The sequence below is a fragment of the Castanea sativa genome, chromosome 7 (assembly GCF_040712315.1).
Source record: "Castanea sativa cultivar Marrone di Chiusa Pesio chromosome 7, ASM4071231v1".
NCBI lineage: Eukaryota > Viridiplantae > Streptophyta > Magnoliopsida > Fagales > Fagaceae > Castanea > Castanea sativa.
The window spans coordinates 45,354,275-45,372,276 of NC_134019.1; the positions used below are offsets into that span (position 1 = coordinate 45,354,275).

At 35.2% G+C, this 18,002-nt stretch overlaps 1 protein-coding gene and 1 pseudogene across 1 annotated transcript; both read left to right on the forward strand.

The window, feature by feature from the left end:
• Positions 1–4,274: 4,274 nt before the first annotated feature.
• LOC142643495 (F-box/kelch-repeat protein At3g23880-like) lies at positions 4,275–6,471 on the forward strand (annotated as a pseudogene).
• Positions 6,472–13,940: 7,469 nt separating this feature from the next.
• Positions 13,941–17,410, forward strand: LOC142643494 (F-box/kelch-repeat protein At3g23880-like). Its single transcript, XM_075818151.1, has 2 exons — positions 13,941–15,206; positions 17,146–17,410. The coding sequence occupies exons 1-2, from the start codon at positions 14,060–14,062 to the stop codon at positions 17,148–17,150; spliced, it is 1,152 nt and encodes a 383-aa protein (XP_075674266.1). The 5' UTR covers positions 13,941–14,059; the 3' UTR covers positions 17,151–17,410.
• The last annotated feature ends 592 nt before the right edge of the window (positions 17,411–18,002 follow it).

The window sequence follows — 18,002 nt, forward strand, 5'->3', positions numbered from 1 at the left end:
AAGCTGATAAAGGGCTCTGTGAGCTATTGGATAAGGAAATAGCCATCAATGAAACTAACAATATAATTGATGTGAGCAAAGTAGAAACACTCACTCAAATTTATTTCCTTTTGTGAAGAAAAAGTGGTTGTTCCAAGTGAAAGTAGTAGACAACCACTCACTCTTAACTATGTTAGATTTGTGACAAACGTTACAACACAGAAGTTGTGGTCATAGAAGAACTAGTATTTTGTTAGGTCTTGGTTTCTAGAATTAAAGGTTAAAGGCTAGAAAGAAGAAATCTTTGTTACAACTCTGTAGAGTACAAAGGAAAGAAATCTACCTAAACTTTTTCGAGTATTTGTCACAAATTTAAACACTTGAACAAAGAAATTATGCTCAATTACATCAAAGATACATGATGTCCTAGACATTGTTTCAGATTTTAGGTTTAAAGTTATATTTTATCATAGTTTTAAAATAGGTGGCCCTAAATTTGAACCCAGACTCTCCACTGTACTTCCCATGTAAGAAAGATGAGTGATGTTATAATTGTTAAAAATTTTAATAGAGAACAATTATATTATAAATAGCAACCCATGTTTAATTACAACGGCACTCCTATGCTTAATATCACTTGTCATGGCATTTTCACTCATTTCAATACAACTATTTAGGATGGAAATAATAACCCAATGATTTTTATTTCCCCATATTTTTTCTGAGAATAACATTGTGACCAAACAATATATTTTGTGTTTTCAGTTTTGCAAACTTGTTTTTCCAAAATCGGTTCTTAAAAAAAAAAAAGGGAAATTTGTGTTTTGAAAAAAAAATTTTCAAATGCAAATTTTAAATAACAGTTCTCATATTAGAAAACGAAAAATAAGGCTCTAAAACGTCTGTGGTTGGATATTAAACTTGGGTTGGGCTGATGAATGAGGGTAATAAAGGCCATCAAATTCTAATCATAATTTCCCTTTAAAAAAAAATTGGATAAGTTTGTTTTGAAAATATAGATTATTAGGAGACTGTCCTATTTTATAGGTATTTTAAATGTAGTTAAAGATATATTTTTATTGGGTTGTCTTCAAAAAAATTTCCTTATTAAACGTAAGGTTTAAAGGTATTTTTGAACTATATAAAAGTTCAGTCCAAAAAGAGAAATTTTCTTATAAATAGTATAGATATCACAATCAATTATATTGCAAAAAATTTCAATATTATGGACTCAAAATCCCCCACTCTTTACCATCGAACCTATAACATTTCAATAAGTGTGGCTTGAAAATTCTAATTTTACAATATACACTCCTGCCACAATCAAAATCCACTTAACCACTACATTGGGCTATACACCATAGACTTCTTAATCTTAAATCCTTTTTAGGCTTTTAAGGTTTGGTTTAGGCCCAGAACACCACAGATCAAAGGCCATGAATTTTCAACTTTGGGGAAATAAATTTAAAAAAAAATTTAAAAAAAAAACCTTGTTGGGCTTTCTGTTCAGTCTTAGGTTAAGCCCAATAGGTTTCCACTGACCAAATCTCCATCCTATTTATAACCTTAAAAACCCTAACCCTTTTATCTTTCCCAACATAGTAAGACACTGATGTCTCTCAAGCGTGAGTGAGTTCCAGATTTGGAAACGCACTTGAATCGGCTAACTGTGAAAAAAAATCCTTGAATCCGATTCGGGTGCGTTTCTAAATCTGGTAACTCAATCACCACTAATGACCAATCCCACTTTCATTAACAAACACTTCAAGCTCAACCTCAACCTATCCGAATCATTAACTTTCGCTAACACTTATGCCTTTTTTTTTTTTTTTTTGTCATTTTGTTTCTTTTCATTTCGTAATAATGATTAGCTTCTTTTTTTTTGTTTGTTTGATTTCTATCTGTATTGGGTTTGTTTAGAGTTTCAAAATGTTAGTTGTTTTGCTGTGTTTTTGCACTGTATAATGTATATAGAAAGGAGGATTAATTGTTTAGCTGTTTTTGTCTGAGTTTTGGTGAAAGTAATTGTGGGTGTCAATGGGGTTTGGGAAAATTTTCGTTGAGTACCATCTACTTGTTATGTACAGATCTGGTTATTATTGCGTGGAATATCCAGTAATTTTGTGTATATTGTAGGTGTTATCAATGTTACAACTTACAAGTAGCAACTAGATCAGGGATGGAGCTAGGATTTCGAGTGAGGGGGCGAGATACTCAAATCCAAATGCTTAAAAAATTTGTTGTAGCCTAAACCTTTATATTGTAGCACTAGATTAACCCAAAGACAACCATGCTTTTTTTTTATCCAGGCTACTTATAAAAGAATATATATGTGTTTGTGTGTGTTTTTATCCTACGCTTCTTTGGGGAATTTCATCAAACACTTAGGTTGCAATTACTCTATGTTAATGCTTTAAGATAAATTTTCATAAATCATTTAGAACCCAGACAGAAACTCACAAAAAGAATCAAAATTTAATGATATTTTGCATAAAGAAAGTGTACTTTTTGTGAAAACTTGGAAGTATAGCAGGACATTATTAGCCTAGTAAGCAAGCATTTTGTGAAGTTATTGAGTTCAGCATTTGATAATGAACATGTTCCTTTGAATGTGTAATAAAATTCTGCCTAACTCTGTGCTACTGAGCTGGATATGGGCTTTGATACATGGATACTCTTTCCTGAATGAGTAGCAAAAAACTTGGTTGGGACTCCACTTGCAAACAGCTTTTTAGTCTTTTTGGTTAGTTGTTTATAAGATGGAATCAAAGCCTGGTTACATTTATTTGGTTCAAATCATGTGAAACCCCTACTGGGGATGTCTTTGGACTTTGGTCTATGCGTGCAAGACTCATAATTCGTTCTCAACTTTAAAGTAAAGCATTGTTTTTGTAGAGCAATTGGTAGATGGTTTAAGCACCAAAACAAGCAGAATAAATCTTGTTGATCTAGCTGGTTCAGAGCAATAAAAGTTAACTGGTGCAGCAGGGCCAAGTTCAAAGCAAGCTAGGAATATTAGTAGATCACTTTAACAGCTTGGGTATGGTCAAACATACATGTATTCTTTCATGTGAAAATGCATTTTCTGTGCAGTTTACCAATTGGTCAATATTGCTGTATGTACAAACCTGTCAAAAATATCTATGATCAGTTAGGTTTAATATGGCATAGCACATGTTTGAGTTCTGTATTTGAAGTCATCGTATGATTGATCCATCCACCTTTATAATTATTTCAGTAAACCTATTGATACTGAATGGGTGAATGAAGTTTGATATTATATTATTTGAATACTACATTGAATGAGATGAGATGTCAAAGGAATGGAAAATGATGGAGAAGGAATATTATTAACTTCTAATGATATAATTTTTGAAAATAAAAATGATACAGTGTTGAAAGAAGGTAACACATTAAGTGTAAGCTCTAAAAGATGAAGTGAATATTGCAAAACCTCCTGAATTTTCGGTCAAAATAAAACTTAACACTGGCTTCTAATTTGAGAAATTCCCAAATTGATCGTTAATTTAAGGATCTAAATCTAAGGATGGAAGTGCATATGGAATAGGTTGAGCTCATTGCACCCTTTTCAGGATTTATGTAGTTGTCCATTCAAGTCCCATTACTAATTTAGGATATCCAAAAAGAAAAGAAAAGTGAATTCCTCCAATTTCAGAGCAAATGTGGTGAATGCATTATATGACTCGTTGAAGTTGGTACAATTGAATTTGTGTAGTAGGAGCATTGAGAATTCTATAAGATCAGATAGATGCAAGAAAAACCATAACTCAAATGGAGGTCACTTAGAGTCATGCTTCATGACATTCCGTAATGTTGAGAATTATTAAGGAGAAACATATTCTTAGATCATCAAATGGAAGTTATTAAGGTCATGAAATATTTTCTTAGCTCATCTATGCATAAATTTCTGAACAATTACCAAGCAAAAATGTGAGGGATAATTCTGGAAACAGAGTGTCTGAAGCCTTTTAAATTTTAATGGAGTTTCTGCTGCCATGTCCAATTATATGCCTCTGGCTGCTTACTCTTAATCCACATAAAACAAGGGAAGAGCTACAATATATCATTGGGCTTTTGGGTTAGGCTTAGGCCCAGGACACTACAGATCAAATGCCATAGATTCACTTATCCTTATTATTATATCTTCATTCTTCTCCTCCTTATGTATGAGCATGACTGACAACATAACAACATAAACCCTTGTTTGTTTTCAAAAAGGGGAAACAGACAGACAGACAGACAAAATCCTAAAACCTTAATCTTGGTCCCTTCGTGATGTCTCAGAACACTACAACAACAATGCGTGAGCTTCTTCCAGACGACGTCGTGGAAGACATCCTGGGTCATCTCCCAGTGAAATCCTTAACCCGCTTCAGGTGCGTTTCTAAATCTTGCGACTCCATCATCACCGACCCCACTTTCATTACCAAACACTTGAAGCTCAACCTTTACCAATCAGAATCATTGATATCCACAAACACTCACAGTGGGTATTTGCTATATACTACAAAGGTTAAGAATAGTTCACCATTTTCCAAACATTTGTGTACGGTTGTTTGCAACAATGACGGCACATTGACCCAGATTTCAAGGTTTGAAATCCCCTCACTTTTTGAGAAATATAGTATAGTTGGTTTCTGTAATGGCTTGTTCTTTCTAGCTAGTCGTGACAATGATCTTAATCACATTATATATTGGCCAAAATGGGCAATTAACCATAGATGTTGAAGAATATAGTTAGTAGTTAAGGTTTACAAACTATATTTTTTACTAGCATCTCGAGTTTAAAAGACTCGATTTTGGGTTATAAATCGAGTCTTTAATGCTCGATTTCTATGGTCTAATTATGTCTGACGTGGTATTTTTTCCACATGGAATCTACCTGAAAATCGAGTCTTATAGACTCGATTTACAAACCCAAAAAAATTAAATCGAAAATCGAGTCTTAAAGACTCAATTTACAAACCCAAAAAAATTTAATCTAAGTCTTTTACCATCTGTTCCTGAAATACACAACAACCATCAAAATTCATCACCACCATGGGAAGATCACGCAGAACCCAGTACGCACAAAAAAAAAAAAAAACCATTGCCCCAGATCCACGGCGACTTGGGTCGCGCGGCCTGGGCGCGACCCAAGCCGCCGCGCCCCAGGTTCGCACTGCCTGGCCGCGACCTAGGCCGCCGCGCCCCAGGTTCGCGCGACCTGGGGCGCGGAGGCCTGGGTCGCGCTACCTGGGGCATGACCCAGGTTCGCGCTGCCTGGGCGCGACCTAGGCCGCCGCGCCCCAAGTTCGCGCGACCTTGGGCGCGGAGGCCTGGGTCGCACGACCTGAGGCGCGGCAGCCTGGGTTCGCTTGGGTCGGCGGCGGCTGGGCAGATCAGCGTGGAAGAGGAAGAAAGAAGCAGATCAGGTAAGTAGAGAGTGAAACCCAGAAAAAATAAGGACAAAGGAGAGGATATATAAAAGATATAAATCGAGTCTCAGATGCTCGATTTCCAACTAGACCCCACGTGGAAAATATGCCACATCGGACAGAATCAGACCATAAAAATCGAGCATTAAAAACTCGATTTATAGCCCCAAAATCGACTCTCTAAGAGTCGAGATGTTACTATTATAATTTCTTTCAAACCAATGCCTACTAACTATATTCTTCAGCATCTATGGCTATTTGCCCATTTTGGCCTTATATATTTGTGGAACCCAAGTATTAGAATGTTTAAGAAGCTTCCATCTACTCCCTTTACTGACGAGTACACCAGGTCCGTTATTCGACTTGCTTTTAATTCTCAAAATAATGACTTCAAGATTCTTAGAATTGTGTCTGTTTATGATCATGGACAAGAGGCCAAAGCCGAGATTTACAGTTTTGAGTACAGATTCGTGGAGAAAGGTTGTAATAACGATGGAGTCCTTAAGAGGGTATGAACCCAACATTGGAACTATTGGTGAGTTTGATCCACCCTGTATATTTTTTAATGGAGCTTTGCACACTGTAGCAGCCACTAATCTCCACGATTTCATTCTGTCCTTTAACGTCAATAATGAGAGCCTCCTAATCACTTAGACTTGGACAGTGTGCCTGCATGTTGGACTCGACTTGCAGTGTTCAAGGGATCCTTGGCTGTTTTGATTTACACTGATGATCGTCGGGGTGTTTTCTGTCACATATGGGTTATGGAGGAGTATGGTGTGGCTGAGTCTTGGATTAAAAAATATATGATACCAATGATTTTGAATAGTCGTTTCTATGGCTGCACTGATAATGGTGAACTTCTGATTAAGACTGCCACTGGGCTGGTTTCAATTGACCCTGAGAGTCGAAATCAGAACATTCTTGCAATTGAAGATGCTGATTGGGTGGGTTGCACAGCTAATTCAATGGAGAGCTTGATTTTACTCGATGGCGGTAAGTAAATGTGAAAAATCACTTTAGCTATTCTATCACTTTCAGTTTTGCCACCATCATTTTGAAGATTAACTATAGCTAGTATTGCTTAATGTGTATATAACTTTTGCTAATTAGCTAGTACTTTTGATGCTGAAACTAAGGTTGTAATTGTTTCCATCCTTGAGCTTGAGAAATTTCTCAATATGAATGGGTGAAGTTAGCTCAATTACATTGGAGGAATGATCAAATGGGGATTTCAGATGGCTAAGCCATTCTGTTCTATTGTGCTTTGTCATTGACCATACCAAAACCCTGTAGTCTAATTGGCCAACTTAGCAATATTTAGTTCCATGGCTATTTGTGATAGAATATAGTTGTCACTTGTTCTCAAGTCCAACAACTAGCAGTAGCTGAAATTTTGCTTCCTTTCAGACGTTTAAAACAATGGAATCCTAATTGACCATGAGTTAACAGTAGCAAAAACCAAAATTGCATTAATATTACTAGTAGGTGTTGATGTAACAATGAAGTAGGACAAATTTGAAGTACCTCCAATATGCATGTGTTGGACTTTAGATAGAAAAGTGGCCTCTCATTTGAAGTATCTCTCATGGCTGGAGATGTATCCAATACGGTCTCCAAAGAGTATCTGGAGATTAAAAAATGTTTTAAATTTTGTATACAGTCTGATATGTTGTGGATGCGATCAAAGACACGGCCTTGATACGATCTTGATGCGGGAGTTGCTTAAATTGGGAAAAAAAACTAGTTGGTTTCACTTTGAACGAGTCAAAACCCTTCTCTTGTTTTTCAGTAGACTCTCTCTCTCTCTCTCTCTCTCTCTCTCTCTCTCTCTCTCTCTCTCTCTCTCTCTCTGAGACACACACATACACTTCGATCTTATACCTACTCATCAATTGAGTTGTGAAGAGGCTGAAGTTTGAAGATTGATGATGGGAGCTGGGAAAGTGGGAATTAGGTGAAGTAGGTGAGAGCAAAAAAGCAGGGTCACTTTTGTCTCTCTTTCCCAGCAAGCGTTTTTACGCCTCTTTTCTCTCCATTTTGGAGAGACAAGTTTTGTGTGGGCTTGTGTGAAAAATGTCTTGGCCTCATCTAAAACTTTTCCCCCTTTTCAACCAAACAACAAACGAATCCATTTTTTGTCCATTATTTTCTATTCACCCTATTCCACTTCCAACCATACATACCCTCCATCCACGTAAAACAAGGAAACAACTTGTTTTTCTTGGGCCACTTAAATCAATTTTTACAATGCTGGTGTCAAAAAAATATAGGCGGAAATGCACTTTTAGTCCCTACATTTTGACATTTTTTTTCCATTTTAGTCCCTACGTTTTATTTTTACCACTTTTAGTCCCTAAACCAATTAACGCGTGTTATTTTCGTCATTTCCGTCAGTCAACCAACGGAAATTGCTGAGGTGGCAGCCAAAGACATTAAAATATTATTAAAAATGCCACATAAGCATCTATTTTAAAAAAAATAAATTGTCAATTTTAATTAAATAAAAAACAAAAAAATCACTAAAAAAAGGTCAAAAAGTATCTTTACTCTCTTTGGTATTTTCTCTTCCATCTCATTTTCTTAAATTAGTTTTTCTTCTCTCTCTCTCTCTCTCTCTCTCTCTCTCTCACATTCGTGTTTCTCACTTGTGGTAACTGGTGGTGCAGTGGCTCGTGGTGGCTATAGTGGGTTGAGATAGGGGTGGGGTGGGTGGATTGGGATCGGGGTGGGGTGGGTTGAGGTTGGTCTGGGGTGGGTGGGTTGAGACCGACTGGGGTGGCTTGAGTCGGGGTGGCTGGGTTTGAGGTTGGGTTGAGGTGGGTGGGTTGTGAGTCGGCTAGGGTCGTTAGGGTTGTGGGTGGTTGTGGGTAGGCGTGGGTTCGTGGGTTTGTGAGGTCAGACTCCTTTGACCTCTCTCTTCTTTTACTTTTTTTTTTCTTTCTTTTTTCTCATCTCTTTCCCTCACGCTTTCTACTCTCTTCCTTGGTGAAGCTTCTCTTTTCTCAAGATCGGCTTTGGGTGGGTGGGCTTCAAATTGGTGTGGGGTCGTTGGGGTTGTGGGTAGGCGTGGGTTCGTAGGGGCAAGGGTAGCCCTAGGTGGGTGGTTTTGCACAGTGTGGGGTCGCGGGTAGCCATGGGTGGATGGTTTTGCTCACCATGGGCGTGGGTAGTCATGGGGTTATGGGTCTTGTGGGTTAGTGTTGGTGTTGGTGGGTTGTTGTTGATGTTGGTGGATGTGGGGTTTCTGTTGTGGGTTGCCGTTGCTGTTGTTGGTTGCAGGTGATGGGTATTTGGTTGTGATTTGTTCTATGGGTTTAGATTTGGTTTGGTTTGGTTTTTGAATTTCAGTTTGGGTTTTGGGGTTTGATTTGATGTTTAAATGGAATTTCAGAGGTGTTGGTGGTGGTGGTGGTGGTGGTTGGGTTGCAATGGTGGGTTGGGTTTTTTCTTCTTGTTTTCATTTATGTCCTAGTGATCTGGGTTTGAGTTCTTGGGTTGTTGGGTTTGTGTTCTTGTGATGGGTTTGAGTTCTTGGTTGCTGGGTTTGATTTGAGAAGAATACGAAGAACAAGTTGTAAAATGAAGAACAATCTGAAGAATATAAAGAACAATCTGAAGAATATGAAGAACAATCTTAATTAATGTGAATTTTAGTTTTTAATTCTATTTTTATTTTTATTATTTATTTTAAATTAATAAATTAATTTTTTAAATTTATATGCTGATGTGTCATGGTGACGTGACATTTTTTTATAATTTTTTAATTCCTCCGGCAGCCACCTCAGCAATTTCTGTCAGTTGACTAACGAAAATGACGAAAATAACACATGTTAATTGGTTTAGAGACTAAAAGTGGTAAAAATAAAATGTAGGGGCTAAAATGGAAAAACCTCAAAATGTAGAGACTAAAAGTGCATTTACGCCAAAAATATATTATTGGGCTTTTGGGTTAGGCTTAGGCACAGGACACCACAGATTAAATGCCATAAATTCAATTATTGTTAGGTCATCTTCAGCAGCTCTTTTTTTTTTTTTTTTTTTTTTTAATACTGTTTGGAGAGTGAACAGTTTATTTTATCTTTTAGAGCATCTCCAATAAGCTCTAAAGCCAACTATGGAGAGTAAACACACCAAAAAAAAAAGCCCCTCCAAGAGCGTCTCTATCTCTAATTTTTTTTTTTTTAGATTTGCTACAGGAGATAGGTATGGAGAGCACTGTAACAATTACTGTAGCTCCTTTAAACGATATCCTCCCTTAAAATATTACTTGCTTGAATAAAAAATTACTTTTTTTTTTCTCTTTCCTCCCTCTCTCTTTCTCTCTTCTTGACCTCAACGGCTACAAAATGCAAAATACAATCCAAACATGAAAATAATTTTTCTCTAAAACCAAATGAAATCAGAAAAATAAAAGAAAAAAGGGAAAAGAGAGAGACCTGTTCATGACAGGGATGGCAATGGGACGGGGCGGGGCCGAAGGATGGGGTCTTCGTCCCTGCTCCGCAAGGTTTTGTCTTGCCCCATCCCCGCCCCGCCCCGACCCGAATGACGGGGAAAACTTTTTCATCCCATCCTCTCCCCTTGGGGCCCCGCAAAGCCCCGCCCCACCCTGTAAAACTCTACTTTTTGTTAATTTTCCCTACAACTAATATAATTTTTTTTAATGAAACTTATTTCATTAATAAAAATATAGTTGAAATTACAACTAAATTTATCCCATCAAATCAAATTAATTTTTAGAAAAAATTAAATAATATATCCAATTGTATAACAAGACAATCATAAATAAAAAATAAAAAAAATCTCATAGTATAACACATAACAAAATAAAGGCAGAGAACTACATTGGGTAGAATAAAATAAGCTAATATTGATATGTTTGTTTAATATAGTAGGGTTTTAGGGTATAAAAAATTTACAATTATAACATTTAGCAACTCGGGACAGAGTGGGGACCGAGAGGGGTGGGGCGGGGCGAGGCGGGTCTAAAAAGTCTGAACCCATCCCCGCCCCGCCCCGTGGTACGGGGATAAAATCTTGCCCCATCCCCGCCCCACCGCTTTTATAGGGTGGGGAAAACCTGCGCAAGACGAAGCAGGGAGGGGCAAGTTAAGCGGGGCGGGGAAAAATTGACATCCCTAGTTCATAAGTAAAAGAATTAATTCAGTCTCAATAATCACAACCAATTAAAATATTAATCAAACTCAAAAACACAATCTTAAAATTAATCAAATCATAACAAAAAAAAAAGAAAAAAAAAAAGAGATAGAAGCCATTTGACCAATGGTGGAGCAAACAAGCAACCCACGGTGGAGCAAAAAAGAGACAACGCCTGCTTGTGTCCTTCGATCAACGGTGGAGCAAGCAATTTCTTGTTCTTAATTTCTTTGTTTCTTATCACTACTAGAGAGTTTTCTAGAATCAAGTAGAAATAGAAAAGGTAAAAAAAAAAAAAAAAAAAGCTAGAGAAAGAAAGAGAAAGCCGGAGAAAGTGAAAAAGGGATCTGGAATGAACTAGAAAAAGAAAAAGAAGGGTAAATGGAGATGGGAGTGGGATAAGTGTGTGGTGAAGAAAAAACCAAGAGAAAAAAAAAAAGAAAAAAGAAAAAAAGAAACATATGGATGTAATGAAGTTTGGAAAAATAATATAAAAAATAAGAAATGACAATTAAGAAATGTTATCACAATATTTTCACAATAAATTTTAAGTAATAGATTGTTATTAGCTAATATTGGTAAGTAAAAAAATAATTTCAGTAGTAAGTTCAAATTAGAACTAATAACAACTTTCTACATAAGATTTTGATGTGATTCTTGTGAAAGTATTGTGAAAAATGTTATGGATATAACACATTTTATTGAAAAATACTATTGTTAGGAATTGTAATACTCGGGAAAAAAAGAAAAGAAAAAGAAAAAAAAAAAAAAGGGATTCAAATGAGGGGTATTTAAGTAAAAAAATTTGTGGGGCAATTTTATAATTTATAATTATAAGGGAGTTTTCTTATAAAATGAGGTTGAAACCCTAGCTATATATAAGCTTGTTAAGTCAACGTATATGGAGAGAGATTTTGAGAAAGGAGACTACTCAAATGACTAAAGCAAAGAACGATTGACTACAGCAGAGAAGGATTGACTACACCCTTGAGGTGATATCTAAGGATTTTAGAAGAAGTGTTAGGGAGAAATTCCTTTTGGTATGGCTTTTGGAGGTAAGTAACCTTATCCTAATTGGTTTTATTTTGCGTATTTTAACTACTGAAAATTGTTTACAGTTGTTACAATTTTATTTCTATTGTATTACTGATTTCAAGTAAAAAATTATCACAAATATATCTTACTGCTGAATATATGATGTATTTTATTTCATTGTTTTTAGCTATACTGATTCAAAGTAAAGAATAAAGAATTTTCACAAATATATATGAGCATTGAATATAAGATTTATTTTATTTAATTGTTTATTTTTTTTGCTATATTAATTTAGATTAAAGAAAATAAAAATATAACAAATATATTTGAATATTGAATATATGATTATATGATTATATATATATATATATATATTTGAATAAGATATATTTTTGTTAGAACTATGATTTCATATATATGATTATGGACAATCTGGACTATGAATTGATTTTGATACCCAAGCCAATGGGGGTTATTCATTAGTACTCTGATACCCAAACCAATGAGGGTTATTCATTGGTACTCTGATACCCAACTAATGAGGGTTATTCATTGGTATTTTGATACCTAAACCAATGGGGGTTATTCATTGGTACTCTGATACCTAACTAATGAGGGTTATTCATTGGTACTCTAATACCCAAACCAATGGTAGTTATTCATTGATATTATGATGCCTAGTCACGGGGATATAGCATGACCATAATCATAAGATTGTTAACAATATGAATTACGTTTGAATATTTGAACCTTTTGAGACCTTAAAACTACATATGTGATTTTGAAAATGTTTTAGTATTTGAACTATTTTGAGTCATTAAAACTGCTTATGTATTTTTTGAACCTATTGTAAGTTATAGTTTTTGATATATGGAAAACTGATTACTTTCTAAACCATCTACGATATATTTGTAAGATTAAAGTATGTGATCTATTTGCAAGTTATTATTTTAAGGTTATGAAACTTCTTAGTTATTTTTGAAAACTCATAGTATATTATAACTTTTGAAAACTCATATTATATCTTATTATTTTATAGATCTATTACTTGATAGAACTAATTAGGACATTGGTTACTTATTGAGTTGTCAACTCACCCATTTTTCCTTCTCCAGTTTCAGATTGTGAAGAATAGCAAGTTTTAAGAGTTTTGATGTTGTGTTGTGAGCAGGAAAAGAAGCTTAGTGGTTTTTGGATTGGATGGTCTTCTACTAGTTTTATTTTTATTGGCCAATTGGCATTATGTACATGAGGTTTGAATTTTCTTCCTATTAAATTATTAGAGATCTATTCATAAAGAAATTGTTGAGATATTTTGAATTTATTTGAATTAATTTTTGAGGATAAATTGTAGTTGCTAAGAAGGCCTTGCACACTTATATGGTACTTACTTTATAAGCGTGCGGCGGTTGTCACGTGTCTATCTTGTCAAAGAATTGAAGCCAAAATACCAAATGAAAAAAGATTGATTTTTTTTATTCCCGAGGAAGTACATATTTTGCTAGAATCTTCTTCCATAATGGTACAGAACAATAGTCTTATTGGACTAGATACATGAATCACTTTAAATACAAGAAGCCGAGCGGGCGGATTGGTCCGAGTGGAGAGAAAAAAAAATTGGATTGAACTTAAAATCTTTTCTGGGGATATCCATTTTCCTAGATAGTTGGGTTTGGGGCGTGACATGAATGAATATAGAAAGAATAAATGATGATAAAAAAAAATAATGAATAAATGAAGAAATAATATTTAAATGAGATGAAGAAAATGATGAAGAATCTGTTGGAAAGTATATTTGAAAAAGTAAGTAGGTAAAAGATAAAATAAACTGTTTACTCTCCAAACACTACAAAAATTTAAAGAGGCTGTTGGAGATGCTTTTACCTATCTACTTTTTCAAATACACTTTTCAACACTCTCTATCATTTTCTCTATCCCATTTAAATATTATTTCTTTATTCTTTATTTAATATTTCGTTTTCAATTTTCTTTCATTTATCTAATTTTAATGAGAAATGCTACGTTCTTAACATTTTACAATATTTTTATAATAAATTATGTATGGTAACTAGTAAGTTATTAGTGAATTTAATTCGAACACATCACTTAAATATTTTTTTTCATAAGTATTAGTTATTAATAACTCACTACTTAAAATTTATTGTAAAAATATTATAGTAGTATTTCTCAATTTTAATTTTTGATTCTCAAAATTTTTTTTTTTCATCCACACATTTCTTTTTTTTTTTTTCTTTTTTTTCTTTTTTTTCCTCTTTTTTTTCTCCTCCACACCTTTCCCTCATATCTATCGTCTCTAGCACTTCATCTGGAGTTCTATTCTCACTTCGTCGACTCCAGAGCATTCAAGAAGCTCTCTCTCTATCTTTATCTCTCTCACACACAAAGATCCTAAAACCTTATACTTGGTCCCTTCGTGAATCTTCGTGATGTCTCAGACTACTACAACAACAATGCGTGAGCTTGTTCCAGACGACGTCGTGGAAGACATCCTGGGTCAGCTACCAGTGAAATCCTCAACCCGATTCAGGTGCGTTTCTAAATCATGTGACTCCATCATCACTGACCCCACTTTCATTACCAGACACTTCAAGCTCAACCTTAACCAATCCGAATCATTGATATCCACAAACACTCGCAGTGGGTATTTGCTATATACTACAAAGGATAACAATAGTTCATCATCTTCTAAACAATTGTGTACGGCTGTTTGCAACAACGACCGCACATTGACCCAGGTTTCTAGCTTTGAAATCCCCTCTTTTTTTGACGAATGCAACGTAGTTGGTTTCTGTAATGGCTTGCTCTGCCTAGCTAGTGATGAGATAGAACTTTGTCACATTATTTATCTGTGGAACCCAAGTATTAGAATGTTTAAGAAGCTTCTAGCTACTCCCTTAACTGACGAGGACACCATCTCCGTTATTGGACTTGCTTATAATTCTCAAAATAATGACTTCAAGATTCTGAGACTTCTCTCTGTTTTTTTGGGACCAGAGGCTGAGGCCGAGATTTACAGTTTGAGTACAGATTCCTGGAGAAAGGTTGTAATATCGACGGAGATCTTAGGAGGGTATGAACCCAACTTTGGAACTCTTGATATTTATCCACCCTGTATATTTTTTAATGGAGCTTTGCACTCTGTAGCAGCCAGTAATCACCACGTTTTCATTCTGTCCTTTAACGTCAATGATGAGAGCTTCCGTCAGATAATGTGGCCTCCTACTTTCTTGTATTGTGTGCCTGGATATTTCACTGAACTTGCATTGTTCAAAGGATCCCTGGCTGTTTTCATTTACGGAAATAATCATCAGGGTGTCATATGCCACATATGGGTTATGGAGGAGTATGGTGTGGCCGAATCTTGGACTAGAAAGTATATGGAACAAATGGACTGGTTTTGGGATGGCCATTTCTTTGGTTTTGCTGATAATGGTGAACTTTTGATTAAGAATGCCTTTGGGCTGGTTTCAATTGACCTCGAGAGTCAAAATCAGAACATTCTTGCAATTGAAGGTGCTGATTGGGTGGGATCCACAACTAATTCGATGGAGAGCTTGGTTTTACTCGATGGTGGTAAGTAAATGTGAAAATTCACTTTAGCTATTATATCACTTTTAGTTTTGCCACAATCATTGTGAAAATCAACTTTAGCTACTATTGCTTAATTTGTATATAACTTTAACTAGTAATTTTGATCCTGAAACTGAGGTTGTAATTGTTTCCATCCTTGAGTTTAAGAAATTTCTCGATATGAATGGGTGAAGTTAGCTAAATTGCATTTGAGGAATGATCAAATGGGGATTTTAGATGGCTAAGCCATTCTGTTCTACTGTGCTTTTGCCATTGACCATACCAAAACCCTTTAGTCTAATTGGCTTGCTTAGCAATATTTAGTTCCATGGCTATATGTGATAGGTTATAGTGGTTACTTGTTCTCAAGTCCAACAACTAGCAGTAGCTGAAATTTTGCTTCCTTTCAGGAGTTTAAAACAATAAAATCCTAGTTGACCATAATTTAGCAGTGCCAAAATCCAAAATTGCATTAATATTACTAGTAGGTGTTGATGTAACAATGAAGTAGGACAGATTTGAAGTACCTACATTATGCATGTGTTGGACTTTAATAGGAAAAGTGGCCTCTGAAATTTTGCTTCCTTTCAGAAGTTTAAAACAATAAAATCCCTGATTAAGATTGAAAAAAAGGGAAGGAATTGACTGAAGTTAGAGAATTGAATGTGGTAATTCAAGGTTCTCATCCCTGATTGAGGAGTTGCATTGATGCAGAATGTTGCTGTAGTGTGATGCTAAGAATTTTATTACTTAAGATTTATATTAATTAAAAATAGGTAGTGGAGATCTCAGGGTTTATTTTGATGATTTAAGTCAGTTTTAGACCCAATGGGGAGGGGAAAGAATGTCAAAATTTTGATTGGAAGGTTATTTAAAAAATAAAAAAAAACATATCTTTGCTTCATCACTTTGAGACATTGAAGGATAAAAACTTAAAGTACCCCACGCCCCAAGCTTTTAAGTGCTAGAATGTCCAGGTGTAGGGCAGGCATCTTAAGCCGTAAGCTATATTTCATAGATGAGATTAAAACATAAAAATAAGGTCAGGTTAACATCATGTCTCACATCTGGATTCATTACTCTTCTATGTGGTTTATGCATAAGACTTGCCATTTGCGAGATTAATTAAAAAAAGAGTTGTTATTTAGAAAGAGTATTTCAAGCTAATAGCTCCTACTTTTCATAACTTGTATCAATTATTCTCAAAGATTGTATTAATGTTAGTATTAATGGTTAGAGTTCCTGCTCACATGCTGTTTTTACTTGTGTTGAATCCCAATGCAAGTTAAATGATATCCATGTTTGAGAATTATAGATGATTGGGTCATCAATTGCTATTTGCTATTTGTTGATGTATGAGCCAGATTTTGTTCTGTTAGAGGGCTTAAAATGTAGATTTATAAAATATGAAAACACACGGCTTTTCTAGCCTAGTAAGCAAGCAGTTTGTGAAGTTATTGACTTCAACATTTGATAATAAAGTTGTTACTTAGAATGTCAGAATGCGTAACAAAATTCTTCCAAACACTGTTTGGTGCTATTGAGCTGGGAATGTGCTTTGTGCCACACAGCTTCAGAGAGTGAAACTAAGGAAAAGCCTTCCGGTCATCCATTTTTGGTACATGGATACTCTTTCCTGTCTGACTTGAAAAACTTGGTTGGCCTACTTTCAAACAGCCTTTGTCTTTTTGGTTAGTTGGTTGTTAAAATGGAATCAGTGACTAGTTAGATGTCTTTGGTGCAAATCATGTGAAATCTCTATTAGGGGTGTGTTTTGGTCTATCTGTGGAGACTCATTATTCAGTCTCGGTTGCTAGGCAGTCCTGCTTTCAAGGGGGTGTGTTACGTCTTACCCTAATTAACATATATTTTATACCCACTTCCTTACTTCAGTTTATTTTGGATTAGATGGTTTAAATCTTTATTCGTTTCTGTGGCACAGATTAGAGCAAGGCAGATGGTTTTAAGCACCTGCAAAGCAGAATAAATCTTGTTGATCTAGCTGGTTCAGAGCAACAAAAGTTAGCTGATGCAACAGGGCCGCGTTTAAAGCAAACTGGTAATATTAGTAGATCACTTTCACAGCCTGGGTATGATCAAACATATATTCTATCTTGCTTGGTTTAGCTTACCAATTGGTCAATATTTCTGTATATACAAACCCGCCAAAAATATATATGATCAATTAGATATAATTTGGCATAGCACATATTTGAGTTCTTAATTTGATGTCATCATGATTGATCCATCCACCTTCAAAATTATTTCAGTAATCCTATTGATTCAGAATGGGTGGGTTGATTTCTTTCCTATAATTGAATGCTACATTGAAGGAGATGAGACGTCAAAGAAATGCAAAATAATGGAGAAGGAAGAATAATAATTTCAAAGAATAAGTTTTTTTTTTTTTTTTTTTTGGAAAATAAAAAGTAAAACAGTGGAGAAGGAAGATGGTAAGAAGGTAACACATTTAAGTACAAGCTATAAAAAATGAAGAGAATATTGCAAAAAAAATCCTGAACTTTTGGTCAAAATCAACCTAAACCCCTAATCTTCTAATTTGAAATTAGAAGCCACTGAACTTTTAGAAATACCCAAATTGCACCTTAATTTGAGGTTCTAATTCTAATTATTGAAGTGCTTATGGAATAGGTTAAACCCACTGCACTCTTTTTAACTGCTTGCATTGATGTTCACTTGGACCATGGTCCTGCCACAAATATAAAGCCTTTATTTTCTAACTCGATATATTTCTCTCTTAAATTTCTTACTCGAAATATGTTAGTTTTTGTTCTACGA

What these genes read in the sequence shown, in the direction of transcription:
- LOC142643494 (XM_075818151.1), top strand. Translation starts at nt 14,060, where the DNA reads ATGTCTCAGACTACTACAACAACAATGCGTGAGCTTGTTCCAGACGAC.